The following is an 18,461-nucleotide window of genomic DNA, read 5'->3' as shown; positions in this document are numbered from 1 at the left end:
AGATAAATGATACAGATAATAAAAAGAACTATGATTGTAAATATATATTGTGGACTTCTCATTCTCACCAATAGCTTTCCTTTCAGATTGAACTACATGTAGTGTAATTAATACCAGAAATGAAAAGAGGAATGAACATATTTAACGATTATGTTTTGACGAAAAATATCATATTACATTGGATGCAAGTCATAAGGTTCTCGCATATAGACATAAAACAGATAACCGAGCTTAGCGGAATGGCTTACGACATAATTATTCAAACACACTGTATTATACAACTTCGTAAAGGAACGATTGTTGTCATTGGTCAATTGAAACTTGGATTTCAAATAAAGTTTCCAGCCGCGCCAAAGCACACCTGCCACCAAAAAAGAACATGCAGTCTATAAACGAAAGAAAAGTTGATGAGTACAGATTTGTGTACTTGCTAATCTCATTTTGGTTCCAAATAATATGCAGTAGCATTTGAAATGTATATACGAATATTGTTCAATAGAACTACTCAGGTTTTTCGTCTTTCTGAAATTTATAATGAAATACCATATTTTTTTCAACACGAATTATTGAATTGCACTTAATTATATCGAATAGGTATGCCTCATAACGTTCCAGCGATGTACTAGTTTGTCATGAATCAGTTTATGGGGAACCACTAATGGTAGATTTATGATTTTGCCATTGAGATTATTTAAAACCGACCAATACGTCCTGGTTTATTAACTTTAAAATTTGTGCTCAGTTTACATATAAAATTTTGTGATATTATCTGTCATATTGGAAACTACAGATTATTTGTCAATTGTAATTAGTATGCTATGTTGTTGTGGGAGCATTACTATATCTAATTGAAGGTTTTGCATAGTTAATTTGTATTAGTTTGAGGTTATTTCAGTTTTTTTGGAACCATTAGTGGTGGATCAGTGATATGAGATAAGCAGATGCATGAGCACTTGCACATCTCATTTCCATGCAGACTATTTGACTCAACCGTCGGAGTTTTGATCTATTGAATTTTAATATTTTGCTTAGTTCACATGTCACAGTTTATAATAAAATCAGTTTTAAATCCACATCTTATATTATTCAGTGAATGATAGTTGGTGGGCGGTTGTATAAGCATTTGCAAGTCTTCTGTCAATGACGAAACTATGTTTAAATACTTCTTTGTACTATTTTAATTCTTACATATGCACTTATCTATCAAAATTACAGCAAACGTGACATATCTATGCGTCAACAACTTATAAACACAAACATGCATTACATATATTTAATCTTCGAAGTAACAATGATAGTACACACCATTATCCGTCATTTGGGGTTATTCTTGCACAATTATTGTTTGTTTATATCTTTCGGCGAATGGATCAAACATTCATTAACATTTAATTTTCTATTGTAGTGAATTACAGTACAAGTACAAAATATATATCCAGCATTGAGAAACATTCTTTAATTTACAACACATGTATTTAGTCGATAAACATCCATACCTTATCGACACATATTCCTAACATTAAATATATTACTTTTGTGGACCTGTCTTATAAACCCCTACCGTCAATATATCAGTTAAAAAGGAAATGAAAAAATATACTATATAGGGAACTGTATTTAAGGACAACAAAAACAGAGGTGTTAAATGATTGAGGTGTCCATTGCAAGCTTTGAACAGAAGTCAAATATAACTAATCAAAACCTGCCATTAACACATATTCATGATAGTTTTGTGAATGGAAATAAATCATATGCATATTAAAAAATCAATAATGACAATATTCGTTACATTTAATAAACAACTTTAACAAACTGATGTTTGGAAATTCAATTACTCTACATATGTTATTATCTATCTTCATAATATGGAACACATATATTTGTTAACTCCTGTTGCTACCACTCCACCACCAATGCAACAAGCCACAACTACACCTGCCTTGAAATCCATAACAGTTGCTACGAATGCCCCTAAAAGTGCCCCTTCTCCAAATACTCTAAATTTCTTCAATAGATATAATAAAGTTTTCCCATGCTTAGCAATACTCCATTGGTACTTCGCGCGTTGTTTGTTGTGTGTTTCTACTTGTGCAGATGTTGTTTTTGTAACTTTCTTTTCCAATTCATTCTCTATTGCTTGAAAAAACGAATTCGTGTAGAAAGCATTATTGTTGCTTTCTAGTATTTTATCAATAAAGGTATATATATAATTCCACTGACGAACAATTTCGTTGTTCTGCGTCACACGATTATTAACAAAAAAAACATTTCCTTTGCATCGTTGTATTAAATTCGTAAAATTAGTTGGTGCATTATCCAAAAACTCTTGTTCTGTTGTGTCGTCATGTTCCAAATCATCTTTTCCCGTAAAACATATGCTCATATTCTTACAGGGATCTTCTTTCAGGAGATCAAAAAATTGATTTGAAGCCAGTATTTCTTCTTCTGTGTACCTAGATAGGGAAAGTACATACAGAATAATATGCGGCCCAGGTGACAAGATACCAAAACATTTTATTATTTCCGATTCCAGTTTTTCTCGACTCATGCTTTTGTGAGATAAACCCGGAGTATCTACGACGGTATATACTTTCTCTTTCCATCTCATTTTTCCCATTTGGCCTGTCTTTGTAACTGATTTTGGAGACATTTTTGACTGGAAACATTTCCAACCCAAGATAGTATTGCCTGTTGCACTTTTTCCGTTTCCTGTTTTGCCAATAAGTAACACACGTATTTCAGTAAGATCAGAATACTCACTTTCCTAAAAAAAATCCTAGCTTGTAAAAAACCATGGAACATTAAAACTACCATTTGCCCCGTCATAAGGAGCATGTAGTCGATCAAATGTAACCCACGTGAACACTATTTTTTCTTCGAGCGTCACTGATGAGTTATCTATAGACGAAACGCGCGTCTGGCGCAAGCATAAAATTACAATCCTGGTATCTATGAATAATTTACTTAATACCACTGGGTCGATGCCACTGTTGGTGGAGTTTTCATTCTCCGGGAGTATCACCAGCCCAGTAGTCTGCACTTCTGTGGTGACATGAATTGATTATCATTAATAAGGTCATAATTATAAATTAACTCTTTACAAAACTATGAATTTTTGAAATACTATGGCTTTTCTACCTCAGGAATAGATAACCTTAGCTGTATTTTAGAAAACTTTTAGGACTTTTTGGTCCTCAAAACTCCTCAATTTCGAACCTTATTTGGCTTTTACAATTTTTTAATTCGAGCGCCTCTGATGAGTTCTTTGAAGACGAAACGTGCGTTTGGTGCAGCGGTAAAATTTTAATCCTGGTATATATGATGCGTTTATCTACAACCACTGAGGCGATGCCACTGCTGGTGGAGTTTTTATTCCCCGGGAATATCACAAGCCCAATGGTCAGCACTTATGTGCTGACATCAATTATCATCGATATGGTCTTAATTATAAATTAACTGTTTACGAAATTTATAATTTTTGAAATACTAAAACTTTTCTACGTCAGGGAATAGATTCCATTATAGAATAAAACGTCTTTTAAATGGATGTTATTGGTGTATAAACTCAATCAATTCACTCACACACTTTCTTTGGTTACGAAAAGAAGTTCGATCAGCGTTGTCTATCGAAAAATAAACAACGCCAAGAACAACTACCGGAAGTCCTCCCGACCAATCATATTAACGCATATTCAAATCATATAAGTATTTCAGACGTTTGTGGCAAAACTTTTTTGAATTTTTTATCCTCAATGCTCTTCAATTTCAAACTTTATTTGGCTTTTTTTTTATTCGAGTGTTACTGATGAGTCATTTGTAGACAAATTGAGCGTCTTGCGCAAATAACAATTTCAATCCTGGTATCTATGATGAGTTTGTTTGCATAAAATGGTACAAACACTTCTTTGATTAAATCCAAAAGGAATAGTATATTTAATATATTATCATGTTCTCATACATGTACCAGTAAACTAATGTTTGGTCATACATCTAAGAAATTAATATACGTGTGAGATCAAACTACAAAATTATTAAAATTATACTTTAATTACAAACGAGTTGGTTGCCTGTGAAAAATATCTGTTTCAAAGATGATGATGGATATATTCCAATTGTCGTAACCACAATCCCGCACTATCTTCCTCGAGTGTGACTTTCAAAATAAGAATTATTACTGGAGTCGTACTTACATGAACAACATGATGCATTTTAATTGTAAAACAGGATATAGATACCAATTCTGAGCATATACAGTAAGATAACTTTCTGTCTATAATTTGTTTTTAAGTGTTTCGTACTCTGTAATTTTCACTTTGCTTATAATTATGTACACCAAACGCGCGTTCAGTTACCATACGACTCTTCCGTGACGGTCGAAATAAAAACATTCGGATGGTATAATCAAATACGAAGTTGAAAAGCAATAACTGAGTCAATTACAAAGGTGATCGATTTTCTTGCAAAACTATGCATTTTTTTTTTAATTTTCTTTTAAATTTGTTACTACTGAAGCATAATTTTTTTGACGATTACAAGTAATTCGACTGCGTGTTTTATTATCAGAATATGCTTTACAACCGACTGACATATATTTATAAACAAAAAATTTGAAGAGGGAGGCTAACATTGCTGAATTAGGTCTTTAATCTTTAAGGAAGTTCATATTTCTATATAAGTGAGTTGCTGTCTATTCTACATACGGAAAAAAGTCCTTTAAATGCATGGAAAACGAAAGTGTAGATATCGACGAGTTTTAGTTTGGTAATCACAATATTTGGTGTTTGAGGGACTATGGACAAATTAATTCTATATTTGTTCCACTAAATTCAGAACTAAACCAAACGATTTGCAGGATTAGGTTCTTTGAAACATTCGATAATCTCATCACATTGATTTTGATATCGTAATACTCAACTTTATTCAATTACACTATTCAAATGGATTTCTCTTCAGACCAGCGTTTTCGATGGGGTTCAACATGTGAAGACTCTGGTATCAGTTAATTATATATGAAGGGTAGTGAAAAGAAGTCATTGGTTTTACAGGCAAGCTGTGTTGCTAAATTATGAACTATTTAAGAAGCAGGAAGCATTGTTGTTAAAGGTAATACAAAACGTCAATGCGACCAGGAATATGCTTCTATTTGAAGGCCGTACCTTGACCTATAATGGTTTAGTTTTTTATAAATTCTTACATGGATGGATAGTCGTCTCATTTGCACTCATACCACATCTTCCTATATCTATTCTAATTGCTCTTAATTATTTTAAAAAACAGTAAACATAATCATCTCGTTCAACTTAACAAACCTCAATACTTCCACGATACATTCGCGTTACAATTTTAATTGCGAAGAAAATGTAAGAATAGTTTCATCAGAGCATGAAGAATAGCCGAGTAGAATCACACCACAATGACAAATAATCTATTTAACAGAGGTTACATAAAAAAACTGGCACGTGTATATGATGTATTAAGAACTATTACACAGTATACCTTTTTTGCAGGATAATCGCATTTCTGAGATCAATTCCTTAAAGTATTCATACATTCGAAATAGAAATATTGATGTTATACATTCATGACTTTTAAACGTGTTACCTCGTAGACATTACGAAATTTTATTAACCAACTTACTACAATATGTATAGAAATGTCTATGCTTTATAAATAGAAAATGTCGAAAACTGGTAATGATGAACGGAGAAAATTACGAAATTGTATACATGCATAACGAAATCATATCTGTGCAGTACCACGGCCGACACTCGGCTAACCGAGAGTTTGGTCGGTTAATCTATATTGAGTATGCGGCTATATCGGCGGTTGGTCTGTTAATCGGGTTGGCTAAAGTCTGTTAATTAGGTGTTATCGAGAAAATCATTGCAAGGTCAGTATGTTTCATTGTATAACTTTTTAATTATATTTATATCATAAAAACTATTCATGTCTGACAAAACGATTTGGAGTACTGAATCCAGTGGTGTAATTAATTTTTTTCTAGCTTCAATAAACGATCTATAAAATGAAAAGGCGAGTTACTCATCAGTAAATTTATACACATTTTACACACACAAAATGTACACAAAATGACAAGTTGGTAGAGTTTACTTGCATGCAATATTTTGAACATCGAAAAAAGACAGGCATTATGTTTGTTTACCATATTAACATCAATATGTGAAAAATCTACACGAAAAACTGTATTTTGGTGACATAAATCAATTTTTGATAAAAATGTGGTCTGTTAATGGGTCGGATGTATAAAACTCGGTCTGTTAATTGGTCTGTTAAGAGTTATGAATGACATTACAAGCATAATTTAATTGCTATATGGGGTGTTATCTGAATAAAGGGATAGACTCAAGATTAGTGGCTAGAATATATGGAAACAACACATGAACAATGAAACATAAGTTTAGACAATGGAATCTGAAAATTGATAGAAATGGTTTCAAAAAGTGTAATATCAAAGTAATATTAATTTCAAAAGACAATACTGACATACCGGAAATAAACTCCTCATAGATACCAGGATTGAAATTTTATATTTACACCTTATATTTACGCCAGACACGCGTTTCGTCTACGAAAAACTCATCAGTGACGAAAAAAATGTTTAAAAGGCCAAATAAAATACGAAGTTGAAAAGCATTGAGGAAACACAAATAATACCGGCGTCACACATCAGCGTATAGCACTGGCGTGTTCATTTACACTGCCAATACGCTAGTAATTTTGGATGCATTTAACCTGTCAATCATATTTGTAACGTGTGCAAAACGAGCTTTAAGCGTGTATTGGGCGTACTAGAAACGTATGTTGGCGTATGTTGTATGTTTTTTATGCTGCATACAAATTTCCTGGGATTGTAGCGTTCATCAAGCGTATTTACTTTCCTTCATTGGCTAGAGGAATTAGGGGAGGGTTGATATCTCATAAACATGTTTATCCCCGCCGCAATTTTGCGCCTGTCCCAAGTCAGGAGCCTCTGGCCTTTGTAAGTCTTGTGTGATCTAGTATACATATTTTTAAGGGGCCAGCTGAATGACGCCTACGAGTGCGGGAGTTTCTCTCTACATTGAAGACCCATTGGTGGCCTTGGCCTGCTCTATGGTCGGATTGTTGTCGCTTTGACACGTTCCTCATTTCCTTTCTCAATTTTACCTTTGTATTTCGACGTACTACAAACTTATGCAACGCGCTATGAACGATTGATTCGGTTGACATGTTTCATTTGATCATTTCTTGATGCATAAGTATGACAAAAACAAATCAAATCTACGCATTACTGAATAGTAACTTGTCTTGATTTTTCATTTGAATCTAAATTAAATAAAACCTGATTTTAATAAATTTAATGTTATGTCTCATTATATGATTAAACAATGATTTTGTGTTCATAATTTGCCGTATTTGCCGTGTAAGACGTCACAACAAGCGCCAACCATCCAAATATAAACGAAGAAATACTAACTACTGAATGAATTTCGATAAAATTTGTACAGATGGGATATAATATGATCATATTGATTATGTTAAACGGTCACGATAAATATCCTGTCAGTTCGCAATCTAGCAGCCATTTTCGAAATTCCATATAGCTGTAAGATTTGAAAATTCGAGTACACAAAAATGAAAGCTAACACTTCAATATTATAATATTTTCATATAAATAATAGGAAAGGTTCGCCACCTCTACATAAAAATGTGATTTTATTAAATTTTACAAAAATGTTTTTATTTTTAACATAGCTTCTCCCATTTTATTTTTTTTTCAGTATTTTCCGTGTCTCCCGTAAATGTTACCATAGAGCCATTGTTCAAGATTTTTGAGTACGATGCTAATTTAGGGTATTTTAGATTTGTGACAGACAAATGAACTATGCAAACAAATGTTATTACTGAAATGTGATTTTTTTAAAGATTTGGTTAAGCCTTCAAAGTTAAGGACACGCCAATTTTTTTTTATCAATTTCCACCAAGTTGTCCGTGTCTCCCGTAAGTGTTACCATGTCCAAATTGAACGATTTTTGCACGGAACGTGAATGTAACGTTATACAATGTAATATATAATTGTATTTTCCATTTACTGAAAGTGTAGCATGTTGTCTCTTAAGCATTTGACACGTTCTGTGTGATGATATTATTTTGGGAGATATTTTTTTAATTATTTAAATCAACAAGAAAATTTGACTTCCATCAAAATTTTTGTGCCATTTGCTGATCGTAAAAGTGTCGGATAAATAAAAGTATTATGCAAAAGATTAAGTATTTTTTAATGCAAAAGAATTGCATTTTAAACCAAGTCACACAGAAATTAACAACTGTAGGTCACCGTAAGGCCTTCAGCAATGAGCAACGCCAATACCGCATAGACAGCTTTAAAAGCATGATTTCTTGATATGATCCAGCGATTTTCATGTGTTAATTTACATGTAAATTTATCAAAACATTACTCTAAATTTTCGGATGAATATATATGTAGCACAAGCTTTAAACACGCCGAAGCTTTCGTTTTTGGATTCTAGTAACATAGATGCGTCTGCTAGTACGATTGAATATGTTGTATACACTAAAAGTCATTTCCACGCATCCGACAAACAGACGCATTTGAAATTAGTCATTATATTTCAAGAACTGTAGATCACTTTTTAATTTTAAATAAAATCAACAATTCTAAACTGCCGTTTTCATTTTAAAATCTGAGGATGAAACTATAATTATAGATAAAGCAAACAGAGGATAAATGGTAGCTGTTGCTGCTATTGACCTGAACAAGGATTATTTTTCATTATAATTTTCTTGAAAGACACATATTTAAGATGTTGATAATACGAATAAAAAAGCCCTGAAATTATATTCGCGAACTGTAGTTAGAAAACTAGTTGAAGGTGGGTTAATAACATTTATATTCTTGAAGCACAAAAAAGCTTTGGTACTGGCTGTTTCCAATCGATATAAATGCTTAGTCACAGATACTTGTGATGATGGAATTTTAAGAATCATAGAGGATATATAAATGCATTTAGCAACATGCTTGGGCAGTGACAAATATTTGTAATATACACTTTCATTTTGTTAAGAATATGATGTCAATAATATATACTAGTAATCAGTCATGTTATCATGTTGGTTTTTTAAAAATAAATAGTTAAACATCAAAATGCAAGCCGTTTTATAAAAAGCTGCAAAGCTTTGACGTTTGGTACAGAAGTAGGATGAAATAATTGAAAAACGACGTCAACAAACGTTACCATTACTAAACCGAACACCGTGCGTAACGTGATCATGGCATGCAACTAACGTATACCGACTTTGTCAATTTTCTCTGTACGTTTGGTGCACGCCGGTCTATACACCAATGTGTGACGCCGGCATTAGGTAATATATTCCTGAGGTAGAAAAGCCTTAGTATTTCAAAGAAAACGCATGGAATTTAACCAGCTGCATTGCAACACATGACAGATTCATAGATGTTACAGACTTTGAACAGACAAAAAAAAATAAGGCTGATTGATAACTTGGCGTAAATAATAAATTCGTGCGAATTCGAGCGGCCAATCAGTCCATATAACGCTATATTGAAGTGACACACCCTTCAATGAAATGCAAAGAAATAAAAAATTAAAATAAAAGTTCTCTTTCTATAAGGATACTGTTGCACCGTATTGTATTTTTTTCGTCACAAGTACATCTCATTTTGTTCAATGTGAAAATATAAACTAAAGGTAGTAAGATTATTGTCGTGGCTAAATAACTCTTAACTGACACGATTTGAATTGTCCAACCCATTAACAGACTGTAATGAAGGTAAAATGAGGTAAAATATTTAAAGAAATAAATTTTAATATTTCATATAAAACTAAGTGAATCTTCTTTGTAATTGTAGAAAATAATTAATTCTTGTATAAAGCTTTTTGTATAAAAAGATATAGTTAAAAAGTCTATAATGTTATGTAACTTTTGATATAAGTATTAGATGAGAAATTCTTCTTATTTGACACTTAGCGACATAAATAAGGTTTGACAGCTTAAACTCTTAGAAGTATTTCCTTTAGCAAATATATTTATTCTTTTCTATTGTTCACCTGGAATTCTATCTAACCAAATAATCGGATTTCCCTAATGGTCGTAAAAACAAAGTATTAAGTCATTAAAAATAGTAACCCCAAATTATGTAAAAATGTAAATTAGTTTAAAAGATATCTAACCAATAGAAACTGTTCTTATAAAAATATGTATTCTAAAAGTCGTTTTGATTGGTGAATAAAACAAGTCCAACCAGCACGTGTTCTAGGGGTTTAAAATAGGAAACCCTAAGGAATCAAACATTAATTTACTGGTATGGTTGGACTCGAAATAAACATATATAGACATCTTTGTTTTATTCACCAGGTTCGTAAACTTATAAATTTTGTTTAGTGAAAAATTAAACGTAATCTTTGTAATGTTTTAAAGTAACAATTTTATAAGAGAAATCTTTCTTTATTAAAGTTATCATAAATATCATGATAAACTATTTTAATTAATTCATAAAGTATTTTGATAATCATTAATTCAATTTCATTTTAAAAATCAAACTCTTTTATTTCATATTTTTGTATTTGATTAATTTACTGGTATGGTTGGACTCGAAATAAACATATATAGACATCTTTGTTTTATTCACCAGGAGGCCTCGAAAGAACGCGAACGACAGTCCCCCAAACTGTTGTAGTTCAAATACTGTACAGAGACATGTAAAACAGAAACCAACAACACAAACACCCTTCAACGGGAAAGGGGAGGCAACTGTCTTAGTCTGCGCTTTCCCCCTCTTTCCCGCATAACAGAAATGGTGGAGGCAAGTGGAAAGATCCACGGTACCCGTAAAGCGAGTAGTTTCCCGAAGAATAGTGTATTTGAAATTCGAAAAGAAAATAAGTGTGTAAAATATGTTCTAAAGGATAAAGAAGAAAGTAGTACGGAGAAAGGAGAATCGATAAAGGAAAACGGAGAAAGGAGACAGGAGAATAGAGATGGAGCATTTAGAACGGAGAAAGGAGAACAAAGAATGGAGAAAGGAGAATCGAAAAAAGAAAATGGAGAAAAGAGACAGGAGAAAGGAAAAGGAGCATGCAGAACGGAGAAAGGAGAAAGAAGTACGCAGAATGGAGAACGGAGAAATGTGTAACATTACGAAGCTTAATTCGGACAATGATTCTGAACAGTGGGATTTAAAATGAACTATATTGTTTCATTCTTTGGGTATATATTGTATATATGTTCTATTGTTAAAAAAATATGTTTCTTAAATAGCAAGTAAGTTAAAGTAAATATTACAAATAAATCGAATAGCATATAAGTTTTAAGTTAAAGTTAGAATAAATTAATTAATGAGTAGGTAAAAAAAAAAAAAAGATAAGATAAGATATAAGATATAAAATATAAGTTAAAGTAAAAAAAAAAATCTATGTAGGAATTAGGTTAAATTGAAAATGAAGTTATTGATAAAGCTAAATTTGAAAAGAAATGTTTAAATTGAGATAAACTGAATATGACTAACTATATATTCAAGTGCAAAAATATATAAAAAAAAAAAAGGTATTGATAAAGAAAAATATTTAATTTGGAAGACTGTAAATGACAAATAAGAAACTAAAATGATGATGACTGAAATTGTGATAAACTGAATATGACTAACTATATATTCAAGTGCAAAATTATATAAAAAAAAAGGTATTGATAAAGAAAAATATTTAATTTGGAAGACTGTAAATGACAAATAAGAAACTAAAATGATGATGACTGAAATTGTGATAAACTGAATATGACTAACTATATATTCAAGTGCAAAATTATATAAAGAAAAAGGTATTGATAAAGAAAAATATTTAATTTGGAAGACTGTAAATGGCAAATAAGAAACTAAAATGATGATGACTGATTTAAAAGAAAACAAAGAAATATGAGATGAGAAGTAAAATATTTATATATAGTTTACTGAATCGAAAATACATAAAAGTAACTTAGAGTAACTATTTTGAAATGTAATATGTCCTAGAAGTTAACGTTCAGGCGATTCAAATTCATTTAACGTAAAAGAGTAGGAATAAATACCCTTGTTTATATGAGAATCGTAAAATAATGCCTTAAACTTTAGCCTTCAAAAGATAAAAGTACATAAAAAAATAAAATCTTAAGAAGACGTTGGTTGTTTAAAGACTAAAAAACAGAAGAAAATGCCGAGGAGGTAATGCAAAGTGTCCTATAAGGAACAAATGCAGAGAAATAAATAATTACTAGTAGTAATTTAAAGAGAAATGCACGTGTAAAAATGAATAAATGTTGGTTGATTGTTTAAATTTGAATGGTTCTATAGCGATTACCATAAAATATTGAGTAAACATATGTTTTAAGGTTCCCGTATGTAAGAATTTAATGTTAGTTTAATCATAAGAATTAGAAGTAGATCACCTAATTAAGTGCTTAATGTGTTGACCTAGCTAGTCATCATATAAAACCTTGATTATAGCAAACATAATGTATTCTAGCATAAGCAAATCATTAACCATAATGTAAAAACTTAACTGTAATCAAATGTTTTAGAAAACTATCCATTGTAAAACAAACAACAAATCCGACTAAATTAATATAATAGAAAATGAGGGTATGACTTGCGGTAGTTCTGGAGTCGGAGCAAAGTACCCCGGAAAATGAGCATACTCCAGAGAGAGGTAAATGACTTGGGTATATTTGTTGGAATTCGAGCAGACTACCAAGAAAAGCGGGCTTACCACATATAAGTTGTAGAGAAACGATAATAATAATGATAATAAAAAAAAGCACCAACGCTCCTAAAATACAGAATGAAGAGATCGAAAAATGTAAAATATTAAAGAATAAAATTGTTTTATTAATAAAAAAAAATAAGAATAAGAATATCTAAAACGCAATAAGTCATCTTAGTCATAACAACTTGTATAACCAAAGCATCTAATATAAACTCATCATAAGTCACAAAGTCAAATAGTCAAATCCAGTTAAGAAAATATTAAAAAAAAAGTTTTTAAAATTTAAACAAGTTTGAAAGAAATAAATTCAAATGTAAAATTGCGGAGCAATTTCTTCGAACAACAGGGATATATAATGAAGGTAAAATGAGGTAAAATATTTAAAGAAATAAATTTTAATATTTCATATAAAACTAAGTGAATCTTCTTTGTAATTGTAGAAAATAATTAATTCTTGTATAAAGCTTTTTGTATAAAAAGATATAGTTAAAAAGTCTATAATGTTATGTAACTTTTGATATAAGTATTAGATGAGAAATTCTTCTTATTTGACACTTAGCGACATAAATAAGGTTTGACAGCTTAAACTCTTAGAAGTATTTCCTTTAGCAAATATATTTATTCTTTTCTATTGTTCACCTGGAATTCTATCTAACCAAATAATCGGATTTCCCTAATGGTCGTAAAAACAAAGTATTAAGTCATTAAAAATAGTAACCCCAAATTATGTAAAAATGTAAATTAGTTTAAAAGATATCTAACCAATAGAAACTGTTCTTATAAAAATATGTATTCTAAAAGTCGTTTTGATTGGTGAATAAAACAAGTCCAACCAGCACGTGTTCTAGGGGTTTAAAATAGGAAACCCTAAGGAATCAAACATTAATTTACTGGTATGGTTGGACTCGAAATAAACATATATAGACATCTTTGTTTTATTCACCAGGTTCGTAAACTTATAAATTTTGTTTAGTGAAAAATTAAACGTAATCTTTGTAATGTTTTAAAGTAACAATTTTATAAGAGAAATCTTTCTTTATTAAAGTTATCATAAATATCATGATAAACTATTTTAATTAATTCATAAAGTATTTTGATAATCATTAATTCAATTTCATTTTAAAAATCAAACTCTTTTATTTCATATTTTTGTATTTGATTAATTTACTGGTATGGTTGGACTCGAAATAAACATAAATAGACATCTTTGTTTTATTCACCAGGAGGCCTCGAAAGAACGCGAACGACAGTCCCCCAAACTGTTGTAGTTCAAATACTGTACAGAGACATGTAAAACAGAAACCAACAACACAAACACCCTTCAACGGGAAAGGGGAGGCAACTGTCTTAGTCTGCGCTTTCCCGCATAACATTCCCCTAATATTCATTAAAATGTGGTATTACTCAACTTATATAACAATTATGAAATATTTATCAATGCCAATTATTTTTTTAGAACCAAAGTACTATTTTGTGTCCTTTAAATCATATATAAAAATGTTTTTTAGCCTTTTATCCAAAATATTGCTATGCGTACAAGCATAAAAACCACATACTTGCGAGACGCCTTTTCGTTTTACTTAAAACTGCGCAGGCTATGCATTTTTTTTACTGGTGGAAAATGTTCTATGAATGATATCATTTTGTCAGACACTTTTCTTTTTTTGATGTGGTTCTCATAATATGGCAAAAATCTGTATATTTAACAGAGTTTAACATTAAATTGTGAGTTTTACTCTTAACAGACGTATAACCAACCCGATTAACAGACCAACCGCCAATTTAGCCGCATACTCAATATAGATTAACCGACCAAACTCTCGGTTAGCCGAGTGTCGGCCGTGAGTACGAAATCACAGCAATGCATTATGAACAGATGAAACGGGAAATCGATAAAATCAAAATGACGTTTATTCTTCAAGAAAGTAACATTCTAAAACATTTTAAACCTTTTATCATAAATAAAAGTTTAAATGATTTTTATTGTTGTCTAACCTCTTTAAGGTAACACGATATCGAATGGCATATCTCCCGATTTCCAAATTTTTTGGCATATGTGTACTTTGAATCGAGTTACATCGGAATATGGGGTCACCATTTTTGTTTTTTTGTAATTTTCATAGGAAAACGTCAATTTTTGGCGACAAATTTACTTGGGTATATAGGGGAAATGCCTTTTTTCGGCTTACTTTTTTTAGATTTTCGAATGGATGGCTATTTTCTTATACACGGAGAAAAACAAAAAACTACCATAATATCCAGGATTGCATCGTGAATCCATACACGTATAGAAACTCATATGTCACCATCCTTGTTTTTGAAATAAATGGCTTCAAAGTTGATCAATAGGCCTAGAGTTTGACCAAAAACATGTGACGTTATGGTGTACGGAATATAACGTTATTCCTTCTCAGAGAAATGAAGAAAAAAATATGTGTCGGGATCTGAATGAGTATATTTTATTTCATTTCCCCTGTCGACTGTCGTTAAGTTCCTAGTAATGCAATAAAAATTCTACTGAATCAGATATAATTTTATTTCGTCCTGCACATGGAATTTCACTCATATGAATTAATATTAAAATTTCACATTAAACGAGCATATACTTGAAACTTGCGCAAACAGGTTCCATGTGAATCTTATGATAATAGTTCATGTATAAGTCACCGGAATTTTGTACACGTTTAATTCACGTAAATATTTGAAATAAAATTATTTAAATAATATCTTTGTTCTAAAATTTGATTAAAACCATATAAAATACCATCAGACTTTTGTTAAGTTTACGTGAAATTTAAATGAAACATTTCACGTGAGATTCAACCGAATTACTGATTTTTAACTCCATCATATTAGACAATGATGGTATCATCACTGCATCCCGTGATGCAGAAATATAGTATTTTTAAAAAAATTGATTCATTTAACAGTTTTTTAATTGCTCGGTTTGATGGTTGTTTAACGTTCAGTGGCAAATAGTTCATGCATGTCCGGGAAGACACAATACAATTTTGAATACAGTTTTTTTTTCATAAAAGACACATTTGATGCACCAGTCAAAAAAGATTAAACGTTCTGTTATTTTTGAAAATTATGAAGAAAAATAATGATCCTGATAAAATACACATTCCAAAAAATAAAATAACACAACTCCAAGAAAAATTCAAAACGAAAAAATCCCTTATCAAATGTCGAAATCAAAAGCTGAAAAACATCAAAAGAATGATAAACAGCTGTCATATTCTTGACTTGGTACATACAATTCATGTAGTATACATGGTGTACTCTGCGTGGTGTAAATGTGTTACTTGGTTGCTCAGCAAGTCGGACAAACCTTGTAAACTGTTAACCCGAATAATTCAGTCGTTATATTCCATTTCATTTGTGAAAAAATATTTACATAACAAATCTTGAGATGATATATGCATTCTTTATATAAGTAAAGCAACTGCGAAATTTAAAAGTTCCAGCTTGAAATTCAACCTGTATCAGATGTAAGCCGGAGTCTGTACTCTGTGTGCCTTTGTATTTATCAAAATGCCTAATCCAGCAACCTGTCATGAATTAAAAAGAAAATCCAGACGATATGCGCACCTATAATATGAGTAGTAACACCAGGTACATAGTTTTAAAGATGAAGCAAAATGACTGTAGTCCTAAATAGTTAGCCGAATTAACCCTATATATACTAAGTACGGGAATAACGGTCGAACGGACAAATGTTAAACCATATGATGATACGTGCTCTATAAGTAATTTGGTGACAATGCATATTTTTGAATATGCAGTTCATATAATGGAATGGTAATTTGGAGATCTTAAATGTAGTAGCAATGTAAGAAGGCTAGCATTTCCGTCATTTCGTCTTTGGTGGAAAGTTGATTAATTGAAAATTTACCGCATCTCCTTATATTTCACTATGGTTTGAATTTTCTAGAGAAGAGCAAAAGTTTTAAGACTTAAACTAATATTTACCAAGAGACTAAAATGTTACTGTGACAATTATACTACACATACTCAAAATTTTCCAACGTTTACTAAAACAACAAATAAGAAGTGTATTTAGATACTATTCCAATTAGCATTAGTCACGATTTTCTTGATGTCTTCAATGTGTTGATGTCGTTTAATTAATTCCCAGCTGTTGCTATTTTATAAATTGCACATCATATATCTCCATTTGTCATTCTATCAGCCAACTTCTGTACAAATAACATTTATATGTACACAATTTTTTTTTTATTTGTACTTGTACTTTTACAAATAAAGTCTCTTGTTACCCCACTTCCATAATGAGCAAGCGGTAACGTAGATATTTAGTTTTGCGTGACTGTTCAATTTTGGTCTTCCTCGCGGTCTGCGTTTAAACTTTGTCGATTTTTTTGAAAAAATTTGAGGCTATGATTTAAATTTTAACAACTAAAGTTCCAAGTGACGGGTGTAAATTGTAGGATTAATTGATTTGATTATTGGTTGGATAACGTCCAGGGGAAATATTTCATGCATGTTCAGGACGAGAACAATAACAATAAATACAATAGGTAGGTTTTGCAATAGAGGCAGGGCATTCGGTTAAATAACCACTTTTTTTACATTCCATACAAACAAACTATTTTTTGTATGATTTTCAACGTCTTCTTGTATTGTGCTTTTCCCCCTAATTTATCCGTATTCTCATCCAAATAAATTTCAATTTTGTCCGAGCGGTGTTTTTGATGACCATTTTAAAACGAATTAATAGTTGTAAAATTCCCCGTTTTTTTTCACACATCATCCTAAGCTTCTATAAATTAGATTTCTACTTTCAAAACAAAATTTCATGGGGATACGGCGTGAATCATGAATAAGTACTAATTGTAAAAATAAACCAAAGTTTACTTTTATAAATTGTTATTTGGATGGAGAGTTGTCTCATTGGCACTCACACCACATCTTCCTATATTTATACCAAGAATAAACATAAAGTGATAAAACTGTGTCTGTTATGCATAAGAACATATATAGATAAAGCGTGCAGATGCCTAAATATCAAAGAAACAGAATATTTAAAAAGTAAAGTAATACTTTTTAAAGATTAACAATGAGCAGAATGATTGCCGGAATACGATAAAACAATCTATGTCAAATAACCGCTACGTATTGCATCAAAACTCTCGGCAATCTGCATCTAGGGAAATTTAACGTTAAAAATGTCACACAAAACTCGCTGCATTGGCTTATATGTATGAACGTTATTCGATAACGTCAGGAACGATAACTCATGGCGTAACGTCATTCGGTATCGTGTTACCTTAATTAACGGAAATATTTTACATATAAGAGGAAGATGGGGTATGAATGCCAATGAGACATCTCTCCACAAGAGACCAAAATGACACTGTAGGTCTTCGTACGGCCTTCAACAATGAGCAAAGCCCATACCACATAGACAGCTATTAAAGGCCACGCAATTAAAGTGTAAAACAATCCATGATACGTAAAAACTAACGGCCTCGTTTATATAAAAAAAGAACGAAAAACAATTATGTAACACATAAACAAACGACAACCACTGGATGACAGGCTCCTGACTTGGGACAGGCACATCCATACATAATATGGCGGGGGTAAACATGTTAGCGGATCCCAACCCTCCCCTATCCTGGGACAGTGGTATAACAGTACAACATAAGAACGAAATATAAA

General features: G+C 31.3%; 2 protein-coding genes across 3 annotated transcripts in view; both read right to left on the bottom strand.

Annotated features, from left to right (window-relative positions):
• LOC139496111 (uncharacterized) overlaps positions 1-18,461 on the bottom strand; it is a 198,761-nt gene that overhangs the window by 137,968 nt on the left and 42,332 nt on the right. The window lies entirely within an intron of this gene.
• Positions 1-18,461, bottom strand: part of LOC139496106 (GTPase IMAP family member 9-like) — a 32,870-nt gene that overhangs the window by 4,299 nt on the left and 10,110 nt on the right. Inside the window, exon 3 of one of the 2 annotated variants that reach the window (XM_071284568.1) lies at positions 751-2,764. The exons of the other annotated variant lie outside the window; for it this stretch is intronic. Within the exon in view, the coding sequence (XP_071140669.1) occupies positions 1,859-2,764 (906 nt within the window). The 3' untranslated portion in view covers positions 751-1,858. Of the gene's footprint in view, positions 1-750; positions 2,765-18,461 lie in introns of those variants that run through there. 2 annotated transcript variants of the gene reach the window in all.

Source organism: Mytilus edulis, chromosome 11 (assembly GCF_963676685.1).
Source record: "Mytilus edulis chromosome 11, xbMytEdul2.2, whole genome shotgun sequence".
Taxonomy (NCBI): Eukaryota; Metazoa; Mollusca; class Bivalvia; order Mytilida; family Mytilidae; genus Mytilus; species Mytilus edulis.
The sequence above is the reverse complement of the archived record's forward strand: the minus strand, read 5'-3'. Positions and strand labels throughout refer to the sequence as shown.